General features: G+C 42.1%; 1 protein-coding gene and 1 long non-coding RNA gene across 2 annotated transcripts in view; one reads left to right on the forward strand and one right to left on the reverse strand.

Annotated features, from left to right (window-relative positions):
- LOC134932646 (uncharacterized) overlaps positions 1-24,794 on the forward strand; it is a 154,019-nt gene that overhangs the window by 126,635 nt on the left and 2,590 nt on the right. The gene's annotated exons all lie outside the window — the stretch shown is intronic.
- CAV1 (caveolin 1) overlaps positions 20,368-24,794 on the reverse strand; it is a 73,911-nt gene continuing 69,484 nt past the window's right edge. The window contains exon 3 of the mRNA XM_063927237.1: positions 20,368-24,011. Coding sequence (XP_063783307.1) covers positions 23,670-24,011 — 342 coding nt within the window. The 3' untranslated portion in view covers positions 20,368-23,669. The remainder of the gene's footprint in view (positions 24,012-24,794) is intronic.

Here is a 24,794-nt window from a genome sequence, read left to right on the forward strand (position 1 = left end):
CGGGCCTGGTAAGGACTTTCCATCTAGAAGATCATAAGAACTATCTCACACTACCAGTGCCCTGTGGCTCCTGCCATCCTGTAGTACCCAGGAACTGTATTTATTATTTGCTGACTTTTACGTTTTCTTTTACTGCTGCTGTGTTGCGGAGTTGTCATAATAAACATCATTGACTTTTATCCAAGTTGTCGTGGTCACGCCTTCGGGCAGTTATTATTCATGTTACTTACATGTCCAGGGGTCTGATACAACCTCCCAGGTTCCGGTACATCTCAGCCCCTACAACTGAGGCTGCCTCCCGTCAGCTCAGGCCCTCAGTTGTGACAGTAGCACACTGAATGAGCCGAAATTCACATTATAGCACACTGAATGAGCCGAAATTCACATTGTAACACACTGAATGATCCGAAATTCACATTGTAGCACACTGAATGAACCGAAACTCACATTGTAGCACACTGAATGAACCGAAACTCACATTGTAGCACACTGAATGAGCCGAAATTCACATTATAGCACACTGAATGAGCCGAAACTCACATTGTTGCACACTGAATGAGCCGAAACTCACATTGTAGCACACTGAATGAGCCGAAATTCACATTGTAGCACACTGAATGATCCAAAATTCACATTATAGCACACTGAATGAGCCGACATTCACATTGTAGCACACTGAATGAGCCGAAACTCACATTGTAGCACACTGAATGAGCTGACATTCACATTGTAACACACTGAATGATCCGAAATTCACATTGTAGCACTCTGAATGAGCCGAAATTCACATTGTAACACACTGAATGATCCGAAATTCACATTGTAGCACACTGAATGAGCCGAAACTAACATTGTAGCACACTGACTGAGCCAAAATTCACATTAAAGCACACAGTATTATCCAAAATTCAGGGACAGGGAGAGTGACAGCAGGGACAGTGACAGAGGGACAGTGACAGCCGGGACAGTGACAGAGGTGCAGTGACAGAGGGACAGTGACAGCGGTGACAGCAGGGACAGTGACAGAGGTATAGTGACAGCAGGGACAGTGACAGAGGTATAGTGACAGCAGGGACAGTGACAGAGGTATAGTGACAGCAGGGACAGTGACAGAGGTATAGTGACAGCAGGGACAGTGACAGAGGTGCAGTGACAGAGGGACAGTGACAGCGGTGACAGCAGGGACAGTGACAGAGGTATAGTGACAGCAGGGACCGTGACAGCAGGGACAGTGACAGAGGTATAGTGACAGCAGGGACAGTGAGAGGTATAGTGACAGCAGGGACAGTGAGAGGTATAGTGACAGCAGGGACAGTGACAGAGGTATACTGACAGCAGGGACAGTGACAGAGGTGCAGTGACAGAGGGACAGTGACAGCGGTGACAGCAGGGACAGTGACAGAGGTATAGTGACAGCAGGGACCGTGACAGCAGGGACAGTGAGAGGTATAGTGACAGCAGGGACAGTGACTGAAGTATAGTGACAGAGGTACAGTGACAGCAGGGAAAGTGAGTGACAGCAGTGACAGGGACATAGGGAAGCAGGGTAAGTACCTGAGCAGCGGAGGGGGGTGTAGTAGGCGGCCCTAGGCAGCGGAGGAAGTGGGCTGCGGTGTGCAGAACGTGGCCGGCGGCAGTGAGGAGAATGGCAAGCTGCAAGCGGTGCCGGCGCGCAAGATGACGTCATGAGGAGTGACGTACAGCGACCGGCATCCTGGCTGAGGAGACTGTCAGGAACCGCCAGTACGGACCCGGCGGCGGCGGTATTCAGGCAGCGATTTGAGTCAGCAGGGGGATGCGATCATAACAAGAGGACGCCGCGGCACAGTTATGATCGTGCAACCCCCCCCCCCGAGCAGGTGCATGTGCGCCGCGGCTGGGTCCGTGCTTTCTGACACATTGTTTGTCAGTGTAATGGTAGGAATGCGACAGGTGTGAGGTGTGCGGCTCTTGTTTGCTGTCACCCCACTGAAGGGTGACACCCGGGTGCGGGCCGCACCCCCCGCACCCGCCTCATGACGCCACTGCCATACGAGTAGGCCCCTGAAAGTCAGGTTGGGGGAACATTTAAGAAACATCATGAGGGGTATGGAGACGCATGCCCTCTCCTTACATTTTAAAGATGTTCATAAATGTGATGTATCCCAAATAAAGAATTTTTACGGCTTAAAACATATTATTATTTATTTATTTATTTATTTATTAACAGTTTCTTATATAGCGCAGCATATTCCGTTGCGCTTTACAATTAGAACAACAGTAATAGAACAAAACTGGGTAAAAACAGACAGACATAGAGGTAGGAAGGCCCTGCTCGCAAGCTTACAATCTATAGGGAGATAGGCATAGATACACAAGGATAGATGCTACCTATTGCATAATGGTGCACCAGATTGCTAGGTTCTTAATGGGTTGTATGATGATACCCCACAAAGTTATCCAAGTGTCAGGAGGGTGTGAGACTAAAGAAAGACAAGATATGTGATGTTATGAATACTCTACAGATGATGTAATTAGATAGGGAAGCACTGAAGGTTATGTGGGTGGGTCTGGAATTTGATAGGCTTGTCTGAAGAGGTGAGTTTTCAGGGAACATTTAAAGGTTTGGAGACTAGAGGCGAGTCTTACTGTGCGTGGGAGGGCATTCCACAGAGTGGGTGAAGCCCGGATAAAGTCCTGTAATTTTGAGTGTGAACAAGTAATGCGTGTGGATGAGAGACGTAGATCTTGTGCAGAGTGGAGAGGTCGGGTAGGGAGATATTTTGAGATGAGTGAAGAGATGTATGTTGGTGCAGTTTGGTTAATAGCCTTGTATGTGAGTAAAAGTATTTTATATTTAATACGGTAGAATACCGGTAACCAATGGAGGGACTGACAGAGCGGATCTGCAGACGATGAACGTCTGGCAAGGAAGATTAGCCTCGCAGCTGCATTCAAAATGGATTGTAGTGGTGAGAGCCTATGTTTGGGAAGACCGGTCAGGAGACTATTACAATAATCAATGCGGGAGATAATGAGAGCATGGATTAGAGTTTTTGCTGTGTCTTGTGTAAGATAAGGGCGTATTTTGGATATGTTTCTTAGATGTATGTAACATGATCTTGAGACAGATTGAATGTGGGTAACAAAGGACAGTTCAGAGTCAAGAATGACACCTAGGCAGCGAGCTTGTGGGGTAGGGGTGATTGCAGAGTTCTCAACAGTGATAGAGATATCAGGTTGGAAACTACTATTGGCCGGTGGAAATATAATTAATTCTGTTTTGGAAATATTAAGTTTGAGGTGGCGAGATGTCATCCAAGATGAAATGGCAGAAAGGCATTCAGTGACACGGCCCAATACAGATGGTGACAAATCAGGGGAGGATAGGTAGATTTGAGTATCATCCGCATACAGATGGTACTGAAATCCGAAAGAGTTGATTAGTTTGCCAAGAGATGTGGTATAGATAGAGAAAAGCAGAGGACCTAGGACTGAGCCTTGCGGTACTCCAACTGAGAGAGGTAGCGAAGTAGAGGTGGAATCAGAGAAACGAACACTGAAGGAGCGATTAGATAGGTAGGATGAGAACCAAGAAAGGGCTGTGTCCTGAATACCTAGGGATTGTAGTGTTTGTATGAGAAGAGAGTGGTCAACAGTGTCAAAAGCAGCAGAGAGATCAAGGAGAATAAGGAGAGAGAAATGTCCTATAGATTTAGCAGTGACCAAATCATTCACTACCTTAGTCAGTGCTGTCTCTGTGGAGTGTTGGGCACGAAATCCTGACTGAAGTGGGTCCAGTAGGCTGTGTGAGTTAAGAAAGTGTGTGAGGCGAGTGTAGGCAAGTCTCTCCAGTAGCTTGGAGAGGCATGGGAGCTGAGAGATGGGACGGTAGTTAGAGAGAGAGTTCGGGTCAGAGTTTTGTTTTTTCAGAATGGGAGTAATCACTGCATGCTTGTATAGAGAAGGAAAGATACCAGTAGACAGGGAGAGATTACAGATTTTCGTTAAGGTTGGGATGAGCACAGTAGACAGAGCTTTACTAATTTGTGAGGGTATAGAGTCAAGGGGAGAGGTATTAGAGTAGGCAGATGAAAAGAGTGCAGATACTTCATCTTCATTTGTAGGATCAAAGGAAGAGAAGGTGTTAGAGGGTTCAGGCAGGGAATTGAGCAGGTCACTTGCTGTGGAAGAGCATACCATTTCATTTTGGATCTTGTCAATCTTGTCCTTGAAATAGGAAGCAAGATCTTGCGCACTGACAGTGGCTGGTGGGTTAGGTGAGGGAGGGACAAGAAGTGATTTAAATGTATTAAAAAGTCGCTTGGGGTTAGAGGCTTGAGCAGAGATGAGAGATTGAAAATATGTTTGTTTGGCAGTGTCCAGAGCAGTACGATAAGAGTGGTAGGTGGTCTTATATGTGAGAAAGTCACTTGAACTACGAGATTTACGCCACTGGCGTTCAACTTTTCTTGAGAGTTTTTGTAAGTGTCTAGTGTATTTAGAGTGCCACGGTTGACATCTAAGTCTACGTAGAGTGTGATGGGTAGCTGGAGCCACTTCATCAAGTGCTATTACTGGAGATATCAGAGGGAACGATATAGCATCTAAATTAATAAGAAATGAAATGGCTATGATTTTTATGCCTAAAGGACTAAATAAAGATTTTGATCTTAAATGGTTTTTATAATTGGTCAGAGTTGTTTTAATTGGATTTTATTGGGTTAAAAATCCCGTTAAAAAAGTCTTAATAGATCTTAAAAAAAGTCTTATAAAAACTATTCACATGTGTTACCTCAAAAATTTGTATATATTGGTTACAAATTTTTTTATATATTGGTTACAAATTTTATATACATTTTTATGTACGTTATCTGATATGAATTGGTTTTATGATGTTTTCATCTGTTTTTTAAATATTCTCTTCTTTTGAGGATCGTCTATTCTGGGAATTTCTATCGGGTTTCATACAACCACTCCGATATGGTTTTTAATTAAGTGGTGAATAAAGACCACATGGAACTGTCCCGCTATAGAGAAATAAAACTATGATAAGGACTGTGCACTTCCGGGAGGCCTAATGAAGCCGCGCACCGAATACATCCTGTTGGAGGAGGTAGATGACAACTTCCGATTGATGGATGGCAACTTCCGGTAATGACGTATCGGCGCGGCGCGATAGTCACTTCTGGGCAATGATGACAACTTCCGGCCATGACGCGCCGAGCCCGGAGCAGGAGTTTTTCAAGATTACAGAAAGAAAGGAGTGGATTGATGAAAAGGGATATGAATAACATATGGGATAGAAGGAATAGTCTATAGTTGATCCATGTCTGGAAATAGGATGGTGCTAATTAGGATTGGGAGGGGTATAAATGTTTGTAAGCTGGCAACCCTCATTATGCCTTGACAAAGACACAAGACGTGTCGAAACGCATTGGCAGGAGGATTTGTTTCTTGTGGGGAGACGTTTGGGACATCACCATTGAAGTTGGATGGAGGGTTCTAGGAACGCCTGTTGTTGCCATCTTTACCCCAGCTGTTTTGTCTACTCATTTGGTAGACCACTTCTATTGGTGAGAGACCACTCATAAGTGTGTTTTAAGTGGATTGTAATAAAATGATGTTGTACTATTGGAGGCTTTATCTCTCTCTTTTCGGTTGTACCCTATTGGTGAGAGGATTGTGACAAGAAGGAATCCAAACTGGTGATATTTCCAGCTCCCATAAAAAGCATGGTTGTCTACTTCTAATACGGTAGACCTATCTATTTGGTACAAGTGATTTTACAGACTTACCTGATTTTATGTACATATTTTAGAAGATATACACTATGTATGTTTTATCTTTATTTTCCATGAGCGCCTGTGGACTCAAATGGTGACCTCTTTGACTACATTATACAATTTGTTACATTTTTAAAAATTTAAATACCATATTCACTCACTCACTCACTCACTCACTCACTCACTCACTCACGTACTCACTCACCTGTTTCTCCACTGTTACTGCCCTGTCAAGAGGTTCTGCAGCAGCTGCCCAGTCAGTTCTCACTGTAGCTGCAACCATACCTTGCACAGTAACTTGTTCATAAATCACAGGGAAATCTTCATTATACAGTGTTGCTCTATACAGTGTTGCTCCTGCTGACCGCATGTAGCCACTCCTGCTGGTGATACGGTAATGTCACTAGCCCCTGCCGGCACCCACGGACCGGCATCACCTTGGGGCGGGGATGTCAGGTAAATTAACCCATCACCATAGTGATGAATACTACAAACAAAAATTAAGATTTAAAACCCAGCTATACAATTTCATCACTTCATAAGCAATCACTATACAACAGTAACAACTGTGTTAACTGTTACTCTGTAACCATAATAGAATATAATGTATCAATGCTCAGACTAGCTGAGAGCATATGAATGCAGACATATGCACGTTTCAAATATATAAACTATGGTTACCCAAATTAAGCAAAATATATACACCACTATACAGTGTTGCTCAGACTGACTAAAGGCATATAAATGTATAACAAAACGAATGACCAATATATATATAGAATGTAGCTGTCCGCAAAAAACTATCAAATGCTGCAGTAAATAAGGGTATTGCCTTGCTATATAAAACTAAATCACTCAAGAAAACTTGTAAACTTTATTTATAGCTTGCTGTAATAGCTTAAGTTGATATCCTCGTTTAAGAAACTTAATAAGCATCTGGTCAATCTGAACGATGGCATCGGCCAGATTACTGCAAATCTGGAATAAAGTTAGGAATAAAGTTCTGGCACTAGACAGACAACAAATATTGTTAAAATTCAACAAAAAACAGAATCAAAATTGAATAATCTGGACACAGGAAGGATTACTTTACAGACAGCTCTGAACACATGAAGAAAGCCAGAGATGTGTGGCCAGTTGTCTCTGACGACAAATCTTTATCCATGTTGAAGCATCTCACTATATTGCCTTCATACAGAAGAGGGAGAAATTTAAAGGACATTGTTGTACATAATGACGTTACTAACTTTGCCCCAAATAGACCTGTATACTTTCTTACACGTAAACCTGGCAACTTCAGGTGTACCGGGTATACCACCTGCAGTTGTCTTGAGACAGAGGACACCTTCAGACATCCGCATTCAACATTAAGTTTCCTCTCACCTGTACCAGCCGGTACGTCATATACTATATTTGATGCCCATGTGGCATGTTTTATGTAGGCAAAACTACAAGACAATTTAAAGAGAAAATTGCTTTACACCGCTCTGCCATACGTGCAGCATTAGAAGGTAGAGGATCCGATCAACCCATTGCTAGGCACTTTAAGGAGTGCCAGCACGGACTTTCGACTATTAAATACAAGATGATTGATTGGATCCCTCCCAGCCTAAGAGGTGGCAACCGAGGAAGATTACTTTTACGAGAGCCTCGTGGATCCATTGTTTGCAGATGGTTCAACCATTCGGGTTGAACGAAATTCTTTCTTTTACAAGTTTTCTTGAGTGATTTCGTTTTATATAGCAAGGCTATACCCTTATTTACTGCAGCATTTGATAGTTTTTTGCAGACAGCTACATTCTATATATATTGGTCATTCATTTTGTTATACATTTATATGCCTTTAGTTAATCTGAGCAACACTGTATAGTTGTGTATATATTTTGCTTAAATTGGGTGGCTATAGTTTATATATTTGAAACGTGCATATGTCTGTATTCATATGCTCTCAGCTAGTCTGAGCATTGATTATATTCTATTATGGTTTCATAGTAACAGTTAACACAGTTGTTACTGTTGTATAGTGATTGCTTATGAAGTGATGACATTGTATAGCTGGGTTTTTAATCTTCATTTTTGTTTGTAGTATTTATCACTATGGTGATGGGTTAATTTACCTAAATATATATATAGGAGTACCGCAAACCGCGCTCAATAAATATAGTAGATGCCTGTGTAATCAGAAAAGCCTCCACCACGACTCAACAAATTTGATAACTAAAACAAAGTGAAAACACTTGGCACTACCATATAATAATTCTCTTACATGAACAAAGAAATGCTCATAAGTAGACACAGATGGTAAACCGATAAAATCCTTCGGAACAATGGGTTTATCTCCCATATATTTCTAAAATGTTGAAACAAACAAAACAAAAGAATAGTGCAACACCAGATGGTAAGTGGCCTTTACGAATCCTTTTATTGGTCCCACTCACATGAAGCATATAAAATGCGCATATAATCCTCACAGGTCTTGGTCCCACATTTCGCCAATACTTTACTGGAGAACTAGAAGCTCAGAAGAACAAATATATAGTGCAACACTGCTTTACAGATTTGTAATAGACAATTGCACTCACATTTAAAATAATTGATAAAAACATATATCTCCAGATGGTCAGTACTGCCAGCTAGATAACCCAGAGTCCCGATAGCCTGCTGATGTCAAATTCTCCCAACAGGTGATGGTCCATGGGTCCCTGGTCACCGATTCCAGCAGTTAAGGGACCTTAACTGCTGGAATCAGGAACTGGTGACCCGTGGACCATCAGCCGTTGGGAGAATTTGATCCACAGCACTTAGGACTGAGGCACTCAACACATAATCAATTATTTTAAATGTGAGTGCAATTGTCTATTAAAAATCTGTTTATGTAAAGCAGTGTTGCACTATGTATTTGTTCTTCAGAGCACATAAAAAGGGTATGTGCCTTATGTTCCTATTGGGAAAATTATGTTCCTATTATGTTCCTATTGGGAAAATTAAGGGGGGGGGGGGGGGGCAATTCTCTTTCTGGCACAGTGCACCAAAAGTTCTAGTTGCGTCTCTTATACTGTATTACTGAGACAATTTAGAACACTAACCTGCAGATAAATCGTATGAAACATGATATATTTTCTCTTTTAAACAAAAACAATAATAATGCATTTCCTTCCTTTAATCTACCACAAAATTGACTATTTGGCAATAACTATATATATGAAGAATAACCAGCTTCTAATGGTGCAATGTAATACACTGATTTTCCCATTTTTACATCTACTTGTATATGATCTGGTTAATTTTTTTATGTGTTGTCTACATTTTTTGGAAGTATATTTATATCTATACTTTTATTGTCGCTACACCCTGTTCCAAGTTACATGTCTTGGATTTTCCTGTCATGGACATTGCTAAAGAGATTCCTTTATTCCTTAGGGTAAAATTACCCTCTATGATTAGAGGCATCTTAAGCTCTTCGGCAACAAAGCCAACTTCTGCTACAAAACGATTGTGTGTTTTGTTTGAATTTGGACCTTAACTTATAAACTTGTGCAGTCTGGTCTCAATCTGCACTACTTATTTCTTATAAAACCAGGGAACATTTTAATAGGCTCTTTTTGGCAAATGTTTATTTATATCTTAGCAACTATAGAATATTTCTTAAAGAGAAATCTGTGTGGTATTGTGCTGGTAAACTGAAAACATTAGGAAATACCATAAAGAGTAGATGAATTTTGCTAATATATTTCAATATATTTGTTATTTGAAATGTATACCTATATACATGTAGTATTTTCCGATGTATATGTTTAACCAGGAGTAGCAATAAAAAGTATTACTATAACAAATGTATGCAGGACTGACGACAGGGGGGACTAGGTGCACCACTGCAGTGATCAGCAGGGCACAGGCAAGTATGGGGTCCATCTGGGGAGCTGCTGTGGCTTGAAAGTCTGGCACTGGTGGCTGGTGAAATAAAGTTTTTCTTGTCTGTTGCTGCGCAGTATGCATGATGCCATGACAGCACGCAGCGCCACACTGCTCCTACCTTAAAGGCAGAGCCATGGTGGGAAGAGGAGCAGCCAGAAGACATAAGGTAAGTCAAGTGTCTGCGGGCTGGAGCCGGAGGGATGCAGAGGCTGGAGAGAAACTGGGGACTAGGAGACACTGTTGGGTGCTGGAGAGACACTGTTGGGGCTAAAGAAATTCTGCAGGGGATGAGGCTGAATAGAACTGTAGGGAAGTGGCTGGAGATTATCCACAACTGGCAGAATTATAAGGAAAAGGCTCAGGGTCAATAATTTTCATTCTAAAGCATTACTGATACAAATGGTACCAAATTAGCAAATACAGTATAATAATATAAAAGTGTTTGATCAGGGAAGGTCACATTTTCCCTGCCACCAATTCTTCTGTTACTGTTAATTACCTGATTGACAGTGACATGTTATTAGTGATCTTTCCCAGACCTTTGTCATTCCTCCACCTAGGTAACCACCTAGCACTCCCATATGCATGACTTCTCCCCTGCTTCTCCCCTCCTGTTGAACTCCCTACCCCAACTGAACATGACCTACTCCAACCTTCACTCCTTCAAGTGGTCCCACAAAATCCATCTTTTCACCGTGCTTACCTCCATTTCAAGTTCTACATCTCCTATTACTCATCCCATCAGCAGGGGCGTATCTACCCATTGGCCAGGATGTCACTCGCCATGGGCGCTAGCCATGGAAGGGGCGCCGTCTGGCAGTGCCACCCTCGGCCAATGGGAGGAATCGCTTAGTAGTGGCATCTCCTGTGCTGGAGGATCGCACAGTATTCAGGAACAGGCGCCGGTGTTTGGCACCGCAATGCACTAGTGAAGAAAGTGAAAATAAACTACAGTTCCCAGCAGCCCTTGCTGTCGGGAGCTCCTGCAAGCAAGGGTTGCTGGGAGCTGTAGTTTACTTTCACTTTCTTCAGGAAGTGTGGTGTTGTGCGGAAGTGTGGTGTTCCTGCCTACTGTGTGATCCTCCAGCCCAGGTGATGCCCAGCTCATCACTCTAGGTATACATATTACAGATATGTTCTTTGAGGGGAGAGGTCTATATGCAGAGAGGGGGAAGACACTGTGCAGGGAGGGGGAAGACATTGTGCAGGGAGGGGGGAGACTGCCTATGTGCGGGGAGGGGAGACAATGGCTATGTGCAGGAGGGGGAGACTATGCCCATGTGCAGGGGGGGGAGACTGTGGCTATGTGCAGGGAGGAAGGAGACTATGCCTATGTGCAGGGAGGGACGAGACCATAGCTATGTGCAGGGATGGGGGAGACTATGCCTATGTGCAGGGGGGGAGACTATGGCTATGTGCAGGGAGGGGGGAGACTATGCTTATGTGCAGGGAGGGGAGACTATGGCTATGTGAAGGGAGCGGGGTACTATGGCTATGTGCAGGGAGGGGGGAGACTATGCCTATGTGCAGGGAGGGGGGAGACTATGCCTACAGTATGTGCAGGGAGGGGAGACTATGGCTATGTGCAAGGAGGGAGAAGACTATGCCTATGTGTAGGAGGGGGAGACTATTCCTATGTGCAGGGAGGGGGGAGACTATGCCTATGTGCAGGGAGGGGTGGAGACTATTCCTATGTGCAGGGAGGCGGGAGACTATGCCTATGTGCAGGGGGCGACACTATTCCTATGTGCAGGAAGGGGGGAGACTATGCCTATGTGCGGGGGGGGGGACTATTCCTATGTGCAGGGAGTGGGGAGACTACAAAGAAACATAGAAACATAGAATTTGACGGCAGATAAGAACCACTTGGCCCATCTAGTCTGCCCCTTTTTTTATCCTTTAGGTAATCTCAACCCTTTTTGAACCTTAATTCTTTGTAAGGCTATTCATATGCCTATCCCATGCATCTTTAAATTGCTCTACATTCTTAGCCTCTACCACCTCTGATGGGAGGCTATTCCACTTATCCACTACCCTTTCTGTGAAGTAATTTTTCCTTAAATTTCCCCTGAACCTCCCCCCCTCCAGTCTCAGTGTATGTCCTCGAGTTCTAATACTTCTCTTCCTTTGAAGAATGTTTCCCTCCTGAACTTTGTTAAGACCCTTGATATATTTGACAGTTTCTATCATGTCCCCCCTTTCCCTTCTCTCCTCCAAACTATACATGTTAAGATCTTTTAGCCTTTCTGGGTAAGTTTTGTGATGTAGCCCATGCACCATTTTAGTTGCCCTTCTTTGTACACTCTCTAATGTATTTATATCCTTCTGGAGATATGGTCTCCAGAACTGGACACAGTATTCCAGATGGGGTCGCACCAATGACCTATACAGTGGCATTATCACTTATTTTTTCCTGCTACTGATTCCTCTCCAATACGCAACCAAGCATCTGACTTGCCTTTCTCATTGCTTTGTTGCATTGCTTTCCTGCCTTCAAGTCCCTTGAAATAGTGACTCCTAAATCCCTTTCCTCCTCAGTAGTTTCCATTATAGTACCCTTGATACTATATTTAGCCTTTGGATTTTTGAGACCCAAGTGCATGATTTTGCATTGTTTAGCATTAAACTGTAGTTGCCACGTTCTTGACCATTTCTCAAGCCTACCTAGGTCATCAATCATTTGTTTTACCCCTCCTTGTGTGTCTACCCTGTTGCATATCTTTGTATCATCTGCAAAAAGGCATACCTTCCCTTCAATACCATCTACAATGTCACCAACAAAGATATTAAATAGAACTGGACCAAGTACAGATCCCTGTGGTACTCCACTGGTAACATTTCCCTCCATAGATTGCACTCCATTAACTACAACTGTCTAATTCCTATCCTGCAACCAGGTTCTTATCCATTTAATTGTTTTATAATCCACCCCCACGCTTTCAAGTTTATTTAGCAGTCTGCGATGTGGGACAGTGTCAAATGCCTTACTAAAGTCTAGATATAATCCCCCTTGATCTTTTATTTTTGTCACAGAGTCAAAAAAGTCAATAAGATTTGTTTGGCATGATCTCCCACCAGGAAATCCACACTGTTTTGTAAGTTGTTTGATTTAAAATATTCCACAACTCTTTCTTTTAATAGTTTTTCCAATACTTTCTCTACTACTGATGTAAGGCTTACTGGTCTGTAGTTACTTGCTTCTTCCCTGCTTCCACTTTTGTGTAGTGGAACTACATTTGCTCTTTTCCAGTCCTCTGGAATAGCACCTGTAACCAGCACATCTTTTAGTATCCTTAGGTGTATCCCATCTGGTCCCATTGATTTATCCACTTTTAATTTTGAAAGTTCTGTTAGGACCTTCTCCTTTGTTAATGTACTTTCATCTACCTCATTTTTATGAATGTCCTTGCAACTTAACTGTGGCCCCACCCCTTCCTACGTAGTAAATACTGAGCAAAAATAATTATTTAGGTGATCTGCTATTGCATTGTCTCCCTCTACCAAATGCTAACTCTCTGTCTTAAGTCTTATTATTCCTCCATTTGATTTTCTTTTTTCACTTATATACTTAAAAAACGTTTTGCCCCCTTTATCTACTGACTGGGCCATTTTCTCCTCTGCTTCTGCCTTTGCATGTCTAATCACTTTCTTAGCATCCTTCCATCTGTCAAGATACAACTCTTTGTCGTTATTATTTTGAGTCTGTTTGTATTTCCTAAAAGCCATATTTTTTGCTTTCACACTAGTTGATACTTCTTTTGTGAACCACACTGGCTTCCTTTTCCTAACCATCTTGATACAAAGGTCAGTTGCACTTAGTATTGCACTTTTCAGTTTTTCCCACCTCTCCTGCACTCCTTCCAAGTTCCTCCAGTCCACCAAAGAATCACTTAAACATCTCCCCATTTTTGCAAAGTCATCATTTCTAAAATCCAACACCTTTGCTTTTGTGTGACAGGAGTTGGATCCTGTCTTTATACTAAACCATACTGCTTGATGATCATTGGATCCCAGTTGCTCACCCACATATATGTCGGATATCCTATCACCATTTGTAAGAATTAAATCTAATATTGAGTTTTTACGAGTGGGCTCCCTCACCAATTGCTTGAGAGATGCTCCCTGTAAGGAATGTAGAAATTTGCCACTTGTAGCTGAACTTGCAAAAGACCCCTCCCAATTTACATCAGGTAAATAAAAGTCTCCCATGATTATGACTTCTCCCTTTAAAGCCATTTTAGTGATGTCAAACAAAAGGTTCCTGTCCAAATCCTTCCCCTGGCCTGGTGGTCTACAGATCACCCCAATGCGAATAATGTCCTTCTCCCTGGTGTCTATGGTGACCCAAAGAGCCTCAGTTTTGTCATCAATATTTTATATTAAAGTAGCATTTATGCTTTTTTTTACATACACTGCTACCCCTCCTCCTATTTTTCCTATTCTATCCTTTCTAAATAAATTGTATCCTGGTATAGCTATGTCCCAGTCATGATTCTCATTGCACCATGACTCTGAATTGCCACAAAATCCAGGTTATCCCTTGTCATTATCGCAATTAGCTCTGGAATTTTGTCTCCTAAGCTCCTAGCAATTGCACACATAGCTTTAAGAATTTTGTCTGTGCATTTGTTATTAGTAGCCATGTCTAGACCGTACAACATAAATGACAAGTTTAAAGTTGAAATTACCTGTTTGGGGATGTTGCTCAGTGTTTGTTTGTTTTTTGTTTTTTTTACTAATCAGGAATCACATTCTGCCCTCTACACCATGACTACACCTCACTAAGGGGTATATGCAATTGCGGTCGAATTCCCGAAAATGTCGAAAAACTGGAAATTTTCGCCCAAAAAAATAAAAATCGACAATGCAATTCAGTACTTTTCGTTAAAAAAAAAGGACTTTCAAAATTCGACTTTTTGAAATTCGACATTTGACAAATTCGACATTTCTGCAATGGTACAAATGCGGCATTTCGACAAGTATATTCAATTGAAGTTTGTAAATTCGACAACAGTGCTTTTAGACAGTAAATTCGTCATTTTCAATCCGTCTCACTTTGCTGGCGGAATCTAATAAAATTTTTTAAAAACATGTTTTTTTTATTTATTTTTATTAGTAATAGCATATCTATTTATATTAGAAGGGATTAGGTACTTGGTTTGTCTATTTAGGAGGCACAAGTATTTTTAATATATTTTTAAAAATATATATATATATTTTTTTTTAAGGAAAGGGTTAAAAATCAGAAAAAAAATGCGTGGGGTCCCCCCTCCTAAGCATAACCAGCCTCGGGCTCTTTGAGCCGGTCCTGGTTGTAAAAATACCGGGGGGGAAATGACAGGGGATCCCCCGTATTTTTAGAACCAGCACCGGGCTCTGCGTCCGGTCCTGGTGCCAAAAATTTCGGGGGGGGGGGGGGGGGGGGAAGCGTAGGGGTCCCCCGTATTTTTGAAACCAGCACCGGGCTCCACTAGCTGGGGAGATAATGCCACAGCCGGGGGACACTTTGATATCGGTTCTTGCGGCCGTGCCATTAAAACCCCAACTAGTCACCCCTGGCCGGGGTACCCTAGAGGAGTGGGGACCCCTTCAATCAAGGGGTCCCCCCCTCCAGCCACCCAAGGGCCAGGGGTGAAGCCCGAGGCTGTCCTCGCCATCCATGGGCTGCGGATGGGAGGCTGATAGCCTTTTGTGAAATGAAAGAATATTGTTTTTTGCAGCAGAACTACAAGTCCCAGCAAGCCTCCCCGCAAGCTGGTACTTGGAGAACCACAAGTACCAGCATGCAGGGGGGGAACGGGCCCGCTGGTACCTGTAGTTCTACTGCAAAAAAAATACCCAAATAAAAACAGGACACGCACACCTTGAAAGTACAACTTTATTACATACATGTTGACACATACACATACTTACCTCTGTTGACACAACATTCGGTCCACTTGTCCAAGTAGATTCCACCGGGTGTACCTGAAAATAAAATTATACTCACCTAAATCCAGTGTCCAGTGATATTTGTAATCCTCGTACTTGGCAAAATAAAAAACCGCATTTACCCGTTCCACACGGACTGTAAGGGGTCCCATGTTTACACATGGGACCCCTTTCCCCGAATGCTGAGACCCCCTGTGACTCCTGTCACAGAAGGTCCCTTCAGGCAATCAGGGAGCGCCACGTCCTGGCACTCTCCTGATTCCCTATGCGCGTCTGAGCTGGCAGACAGCGCATCGCACAGCATCTCTATTAGTTTCAATGGTGGGAACTTTGCGGTCAGTGGTGGGGTTACCCGCGGTCAGCCACTGACCGCGGGTGACCTCACCGCTGACCGCAAAGTTCCCACCATTGAAGATAATGGAGGGGGCTGTGCGATGCGCATCTGATAGCTCCAACGCGCATACAGCCAATCAGGAGAGTGCCACGATGTGGCGCTCCCTGATTGGCTAAAGCACAGGTTCTCAAACTCGGTCCTCAGGACCCCACACAGTGCATGTTTTGCAGGTCTCCTCACAGAATCTCAAGTGAAATAATTAGCTCCACCTGTGGACCTTTTAAAATGTGTCGGTGAGTAATTAATACACCTGTGCACTTGCTGGGTTACCTGCAAAACGTGCACTGTGTGGGGTCCTGAGGACCGAGTTTGAGAACCACTGGGCTAAAGGGACCTTCTGTGACAGCAGTCACGGGGGGTCTCTGCATTCAGGGAAAGGAGTCCCATGTGTAAACATGGGACCCCTTTCAGTCCGTCTGGATCGGCTATGCGTTTTTTTGTGTGCCAAGTACGAGGATTACAATAAAAGAACCGGACACTGGATCAGGTGAGTATATCATTTTATTTTCAGGTACCCCGGACGTCGACAGACGGAGACGTGGCCAGAGTCGTGTACATAGGTAAGTATGTATGTGTCGGCATGTATGTAATAAAGTTTTACTTTCAAGGTGTGTGTGTCCTGTTTTTATTTGGGTATTTTTTTGCAGAAGAACTACAGGTACCAGCGGGCCCGGTTCCCCCCCGCATGCTGGTACTTGTGGTTCTCCAAGTACCAGCTTGCGGGGGAGGCTTGCTGGGACTTGTAGTTCTTCTGTAAAACAAAACAATATTCTTTCATTTTTACACATAGCTATCAGCCCCCCATCCGCAGCCCTTGGATGGGGGGACAGCCTCAGGCTTCACCCCTGGCCCTTGGGTGGCTGGGGGGGGACCCCTTGATTGAAGGGGTCCTCATTCCTCAAGGGTACCCCGGCCAGGGGTGACTAGTTGGGTATTTAATGCCACGGCCACAGGGAGCGGTATAAAAGTGTCCCCCGGCTATTTCATTATCTGTCCAGCTAGTGGAGCCCGGTGCTGGTACAAAAAATACGGGGGACCCCTACTCTTTTTGTCCCCCGTATTTTTTGCACCAGGACCAGGCGCAGAGCCCGGTGCTGGTTGTTAAAATACGGGGGATCCCCTGTCATTTTTTTCCCCGTATTTTGGCAACCAGGACCGGCTCAAAGAGCCCGAGGCTGGTTATGCTTAGGAGGGGGGACCCCACGCAATTTTTTTTCGGGTTTTTTACCGGTTTTTTTACATTTTTAAAAATCGAATCAAAATCCGTCAATTCAGCCGTTTTTCGACAGCGGGACTGTCTAATCTGTTTTTTATTGAATATGTCGAATTCCGGCACCCACCTGCCGGAATTCGACGGTCGAATTGTGTCGAATTTATAAAACGGGCGAAAAAGTGCCGCAATTCGCCCGGAATTGCATATACCCCTAAATGTAAAGATATAGTACACCTGACCACAATGGCCAAATGATCAAAGGAGGTAAACTATGCCTATGTGCAGGGAGGGGAGACTATGCCTATGTGCAAGGAGGGGGGAGACTATGCCTATGTGCAGGGAGGAGGGAGACTATGCCTACAGTATGTGCAGGGAGGGGAGACTATGGCTATGTGCAGGGAGGGAGAAGACTATGCCTATGTGCAGGTGGGGGGAGACTATTCCTACGTGCAGGGAGGGGGGAGACTATGCCTATGTGCAGGGGGAGACTATTCCTATGTGCAGGGAGGGGGAGACTATGCCTATGTGCAGGGGGGACACTATTCCTATGTGCAGGGAGGGGGGAGACTATGCCCATGTGCAGGGGGGAGACTATTCCTATGTGCAGGGAGGGGGGACACTATGCCTATGTGCAGGGGGGGGAGACTGTTCCTATGTGCAGGGAGGGGGGAGACAATGCCTACAGTATGTGCAGGGGGGGGGCTATTCCTATGTGCAGGGAGGGGGGAGACTATGCCTATGTGCAGGGAGGGGATACTATGGCTATGTGCAGGAAGAGGGGAGACTATGCCTATGTGCAGGGAGGGGGGAGACTATGCCTATGTGCAGGGAGGGGGATGGGGGCTATAGCTATGTGCTGGGATAGGGGCTATGGCTATGTGCTGGGGGAGACAACTGCTATGTGCTGAGAGAGGGATGGAGACTACGGCTATGTGCTGGGTGGGGGATGGAGACTACGGCTATCATGTGCTAGAAGGGGGATGGGGACTACTTCTATGTGCTGGGAGGGGGATGGAGACTATGGCTATGTGCTGGAAGGGGGCTGGGGACTACTTCTGTGTGCTGGGAACAGAATGGAAACTATGGCTATGTGCTGGGGGGAATGGGGACTACTTCTATGCTGGAAGGTTGTGGGGACTACGGCTATGTGCTCAGGACAGATGGTTATCTACAGTACCCATTGGCCAGGATGGCACTCACCAGGTGCACTGGCCAAGGAGGGGGTGCTTCCTGGTGTTGCCACCCTTGGCCAGGGGGTGGAATCACTTAGTAGTGGCAGTGCCAGGGCAGGTGGTTCACACAGCAGCCAGGAGCTGGCACCGGTGTTCGGCACTGCAATTCACCACAGTGAAGAAACTCAAAATAAACTACTAGAATACTATCCTTAATATATCACTACATTACCACTACTAGGTAGTGAGCAGAGATACCTTTTTATTGCCATTAATATTTGATTATACCCCCTGGCTGCAGGTGGCATCGCCGGCCGGTGCCCCTCCTTGGCCGCGCCAGGCACTGCTGATTTCTCCACAGTGTGACAAGGATTACTACTGTACTACTGTGTAACGTAATTTTAATTGGGAGTACTATTGTGTAGTCATGTCTCTTTCCCACAAGATCATGCCCCTTTTTTGCACATGTGCCTTCCCTATTTCAAATATGGGGGGGCGCCAGTTCCTTACTTTGCCAGGGGCGCCCGGACCCCTAGATACACCTCTGCCCATCTACACCTGTCAAACCAACTCTTCCTGTATCCCTCTGTCCCTTCCCTCTAGATGGAGAGCTCTCAGAGGCATCTGAACGTTATGCCTCATGTCTGATTCTCCCCATGTACCCAATCACACACTGTCTATCCTTAAGGTGCATACACACAGTGAGATATTGACTATCCCCGATTTTGACTTGATTTCCACTGAACTCCTGAAGCCCTGAACCACCGATATTGACTATCTTTACTTGAGATTTTCACTATGTAAGATTTTGACTAAGTGCCAATTTTTGACTATACTATGTACTAGATTATACACAATATAGTGAAGATTGACTTGCCTGCACAGTCTATCTTTTCTTGTGATACTGACCCCATGCTAGCGCGCATCGGTATCGCAAGCAGTGTACCCATGGTGCGATTTGCACTAAGTTTTCTTACGATTTTGACTATATAGTCAAAATTGTAAGGTTACATTGCCCCGTGTGTATGCACCTTTAGCGCAATCTCTAACTGTAATGATCTACTGATCGTTACATGACTTGTACATGCTCTGAATTGTATAATTATACCTGCTCCGAGAATTGACACATACTGTATTCTGTCATGACAAGCAACTGTTCTTACATGACTTGTATATTTCTATGTCTTTTGTTTCACTTGTTGTATTCTGTTTAATTGTTTCTTTGACTGTCTGGCACAGTGGTACTTGAGGCACCTTTTAAATTAAAATTAATGACGGTGATATTATGAAGTTAATTTCTTTATTAAAATTAGACACCTGTAGAATACTTCACTCTTACAGCACATTGATGTTATACTGTACAGTACTGTACAGTGAGTCACAAAAATACATTGGCAGCTCCATATGATAAGACATCAACCAACAAAAGTGTCATAATATATAAGCAGATATTACTGTTATCATAACACTGCTATTCTCTAGCAATCCTTGTATTATTTCATTGTAATCTCGCAAACTACATCACAGAGTAGTTTCTGCAATGTGGGTTATCATGTTGCCATATTTTTTGTAGTGAAAGTGAGACATTTGAACTTATTTAGTATTAGAGGAAAATACAAAATGCTTTGTATTTATGGTAAATTATAGTTTTAACAGTATATTGTAACAGAGCTTTAGAAATGTTCCTTTCACCTTCCGACATAGTGAACTAAAATGAGAACTCTGCAGCATTGCCATATAAGTAGATTTTGATCTGTCCTGTGTCCTGCACTTAACACTTTGGAACAACTTGGAAGGTTATTAAAACTAAACCTTTTGTTAACATAACTCATCAACCAATCACAACATGACCATCAGGTAGTCATCTGTGTATACTATGAATTATTGAAGAGCAGCTCACATCCCATGGAACAAATAGTACTGACATTTCTAAATGACACCATGTTTCCACATATTTATCAAATAATGTACTCTGAAACATGTTAAATCTTTTATTGTGCACATCTGTAGCTTGTACGTTACATGCGGTATGTGATATACAATATCAGTATGTTTTACATTGATTGAATCAGCAATTTCTTTATACTGAAAGTAAAAAGCTTAAAAGACATTAAAAGTACAATAAAACATTAATCTGAAAGGTATTTGTGGCGTTTATCTGTTAAACAAATGTATATGTAAGAGAAAACGTCATCATGTGTATATATAATAGTAACGGAGAGCTATGCCCATACTCACATTCTTGGTAATATAATGTGTATCTTGCCTGGTATGGCAGTAACGTGCTTCTCACAGCACAGAGATGATGACCTCATGTCTCCACTTTACACTAATCCAGGGTTGGAAAAACCCACTTGATCTATGTAGTCACAGAGCAGCTGAAATGATCACTGTATCCAGAGTTCTACTTATTATTTAGGGCACGGAAACAAAAATGCCACATACTAGGGATATAAGTAACATCTACTTTGTATAACATTTGTCTGTTCATCTTAGTTTTACAATATGTGTATGGGTACATACACTAAATACTGTACATGCTCTATCTTCCTAGCTTCCTGCTGCATTGTCTATAAACCATACTCGCCCACTTTATAACACTCAAAGTGGAAATCCAAGTTGGAGCTTCAGGGAGGGGGGGGGGGGGAGTAACAAATCCCCAATCTGTACAATGTCATAACTTGATGCGATTCTCCATGAATTGCATCATCAAGCACCCATTCACTGGTGATCCGGGAGCCTGCTCCCAGTAAGTCGGGAGTCTCCCGGACATTCCAAGACAGTAGGCCTATGCTTTAAATTAATATCCACTGTTCTCAATGTTTGTTGTACATGGATATGACAAAGAACTGCCCTCTTGAAACATACAGCCTAGGACTGCGGTCTTGTAGCTGGGTCAATAAATAAATATGGGGGGTGTTGTGGGAGTCCAGGAAGACAAAACAATGCATTTACTAAATGTTGCAGGAGGATATATAAAAGTCTATTAAGGCAGAAAACATCTTTAACTAGGCTAGAGATTAGGAAATGTATGACTGTAATTAAACCACTTGCATGTGTCAGACATAACTGTGTGCTTTGAAAGCAATGGAAAATTGGAAGCCATTATTGACAATATTCTGGTTTCTATTAAAACTAACACTGCATTGTGGGTTATGGACTTATCTACTTCATGTTATTTACTCTATAGATAATGTTCCACCAGCCATTATTTACTGATGCAGCTGGAATGCCTGAATGCAATGTCCTGGCTTCTAGCTGAAACTACAGTAAAAAAATGTAGGAGATAAATGGCTATAAAACCAAGTATTCCTCTTCCACATAGTTCATTGTTAGTTATTGGCATACTAATTAATTATAAATTTTAAGTCATGGTAACAAGTCCACCTTCACCAGCAGAGTTTTGAAATTAGGTCAATCCAGAAGCAACATAAAGCACATAGTATTAGAAAGACTCTTGTATTTTCTTTATTACTAATCTACAGTATATACATTTCGTGTTGGGGCATTGTAAACCAAGATGGAACAATATGTAATAGGCCCCTGTCCTAGATCCTGGTGGTGAAACTCTTACAGACAGCAAAGTTGAGTCATTTTGTATCTTAGTAGGTACAGTATACTTTCTCAATGCTGTAAGTACCCTGTTCACTCACTCAGTTCTGTCCATTAGTACAGGGGTCCCACTTATTTGTGTCACAAGACACAAGTGTTCTGTAATAGAATTAATAAATGTCATCTGGTCATGAGGAGTAACAAATTTGTACATCCCACTCCAGGATTCATTTTTATTTAGCACAAACATTTGCACCCTCATCATGAGACTTCAGCTTAAAAACTGAAATCTCTAAATGTTACACAAAATAAAAATAATAAGAGTAAAGGATGTAGGCTTTGCGCATCACACTATTTTTAGATTTAGTTCCATTATATCCATTCCATTTTAGAAGTACCACTACCTGCTAAGTAAATTATTATGCTAAAAGAACACAATACAGACAGTTATATGTACGGAAAGGAGATTGCATGCAGCACAATGAATACTCCAGTACAATGCATCTGAATGAAGCATACTGCAGTAGTGGTGCTTAAGCTGTTCTTTTTGGGTTTTTTTTAGCTGTGACCAATACGGACAGCTTGACTGGGACCCGAAAGAGTCAGCTCAGTTTATCATGAGAGAGATAGATGAGGGAGGGGGGGGGGTTATATTAGTAACCTGTCTGTTGTCAAATGTATCCAGTGAAGTTACACACACAGTGCAATAGGGAATGGTCAATAGGTCATACACCATACACAACACCACAAAAAGCAGGAGGATTGTACAATTTTGTGTCATCAGAATATAATCTTTTAAAACATTTAGAACCTTAAACTATTAACAAGTACTATTTAATGCAAATGCAGAAATAACCCAGGAGCAAGCTATTCACACAGCATATAAAATCTACAGATGATTTACAACAGGGATTATTGATATTGTAAATAACTTGACCCTTTTCACGTTATACAGAAAGCCATCAGAAGCTGATACGGAGCCATATTATGATTAGAAATGCTTTCAGATTCGGAAAGCATAAACATTGTATATAAAATCAGCAGGCAATATCGTTGTGGTTTTTTTTTGCAGAAAGTAAACATTTTTGTATTTTTTTTCTTTGATAATATGCTGTAGGTTCAGTCCTATGAGTATTGTTCTTGTATTGTGAGTGCTGAAAGTTTATTGAACAATGACTTGTCTCTTTAGAATGATCAGAGTTAGCTAATATCAATGTTTATTGTGAAATCATTTGTTAATAGGATTATTATGTGTTACTGCAACATTAGGATCTCTTCCTATTAAACAGCTTTGGATAACACAATACATGTATTTACATTTTATACAGTTCCTGTTTTTTTTTTGCAGTCTGCATAAACTACAGCAGTTAGCACATAACCTGCCACGGTATGTTGCCCATCCAGACTGGAATAGCTTAAACCTTTCACCCAGCAATAAATCCGTCATCAGTATATTACTGAAATAATAATCCTCCATTATTTTGGCATTATTATATTTGCAACATATTAACAATCTGTGTATAATAAAATAAAAATACAGTATTCCACAGTGAACAGTAACTTTTTCTTTCTATCAAAACAAACACAAAAATATTCTAAAGGGATAAATATTTTGCCCCCAGGATACATACTCTAGTGACTTTGATCTTATTTCAGTGCTCATAAAATGTTGCTGCAGTTTACAACTGTTACATTAATTGTTACTATCTGCTCCTTTTGAGTGTCACTTATACTTCTTTGCGCAAGGTAATTCGAACAAAGCTGAACACTTTGCCAAAGGCTTCAAAGAGGGGGTCACAGAATGTGTGGATGCAGATGGAGTAGACTCGGCTGATGCATTGAATTTCAATCAAGTAGCTTTTTATGCATGGAACTACAGCCCAGATGTGTAGGAAGGACAGGATGGCAAAGTAAATGCCCCAGATAAGTGACAACGGTATGCCGAATATTGCAGACAGCAAGCGGTAGAACCAGTACTTAGTCACAGTGAATGTAGTGAAGCTCGCCTTCCAAATCCCATCAAAGCTATGCGTCCCCTCAGGTTCAGCGATTACATCTTCAAAATCAATCTGAATAAAGGAAATAAATAGAATTAGATACAGATTTCAGTGATACATCCATTATAGCATAAACAGAAACACGAAATCCCATTTTACACCTTCCAACTTGGTTTATGTCAACAGACATATGGGAAAACACTTTTGTCTAAGATTACAATGCAATAGGCATATAAACATTGTTGTAGTAGTAAAGTCTCAAAGATAGACATCTGCATTAAAACCAAAGCAACAGATCAGATAATTGTTTAGTTTTATATATTCTTAACTGTAAATTATTTTTTTAAAGAAATTTTACAAAAACAGCAGTACATTATAAGCTTCCACATCAATATTAAACAATCATGAGTCTTGGGGATGTAAAATGCTGCTTTAGGAGACAGCCTATTCCTACGGTTTAGCTATGATAGAATTAAACCAACTCTTGTTTTGTTATTGGGAATTAACTTTTAATTTTATCTTGATAGACAAGTAAATATAATATGCAACAGTGATGTTCACATATTCAGAGTATTCATATTGTGTTCATTTGTTTCTCAAGTGATAACTATTTCAGAGGTTAGAGAACTGCATACCAATAATATTCAGCAGGAAATCATTAAAATTGTATTACCATAATAATCGACAAAAGTTAGCCTCATCTGATATTAAATAAGTAAATCTATATAGAAAATAGAATTGCAAATAAGCCAGTTTTACACATGGGAACTACTTTCTCCTGTAAATGACTTTCTATCCAATTTTAAAGCTACATCTCAGATAGACTGCTCTAGAATTTACATATATTTTCATTCC

This window comes from Pseudophryne corroboree, chromosome 6 (assembly GCF_028390025.1).
Source record: "Pseudophryne corroboree isolate aPseCor3 chromosome 6, aPseCor3.hap2, whole genome shotgun sequence".
Taxonomy (NCBI): Eukaryota; Metazoa; Chordata; class Amphibia; order Anura; family Myobatrachidae; genus Pseudophryne; species Pseudophryne corroboree.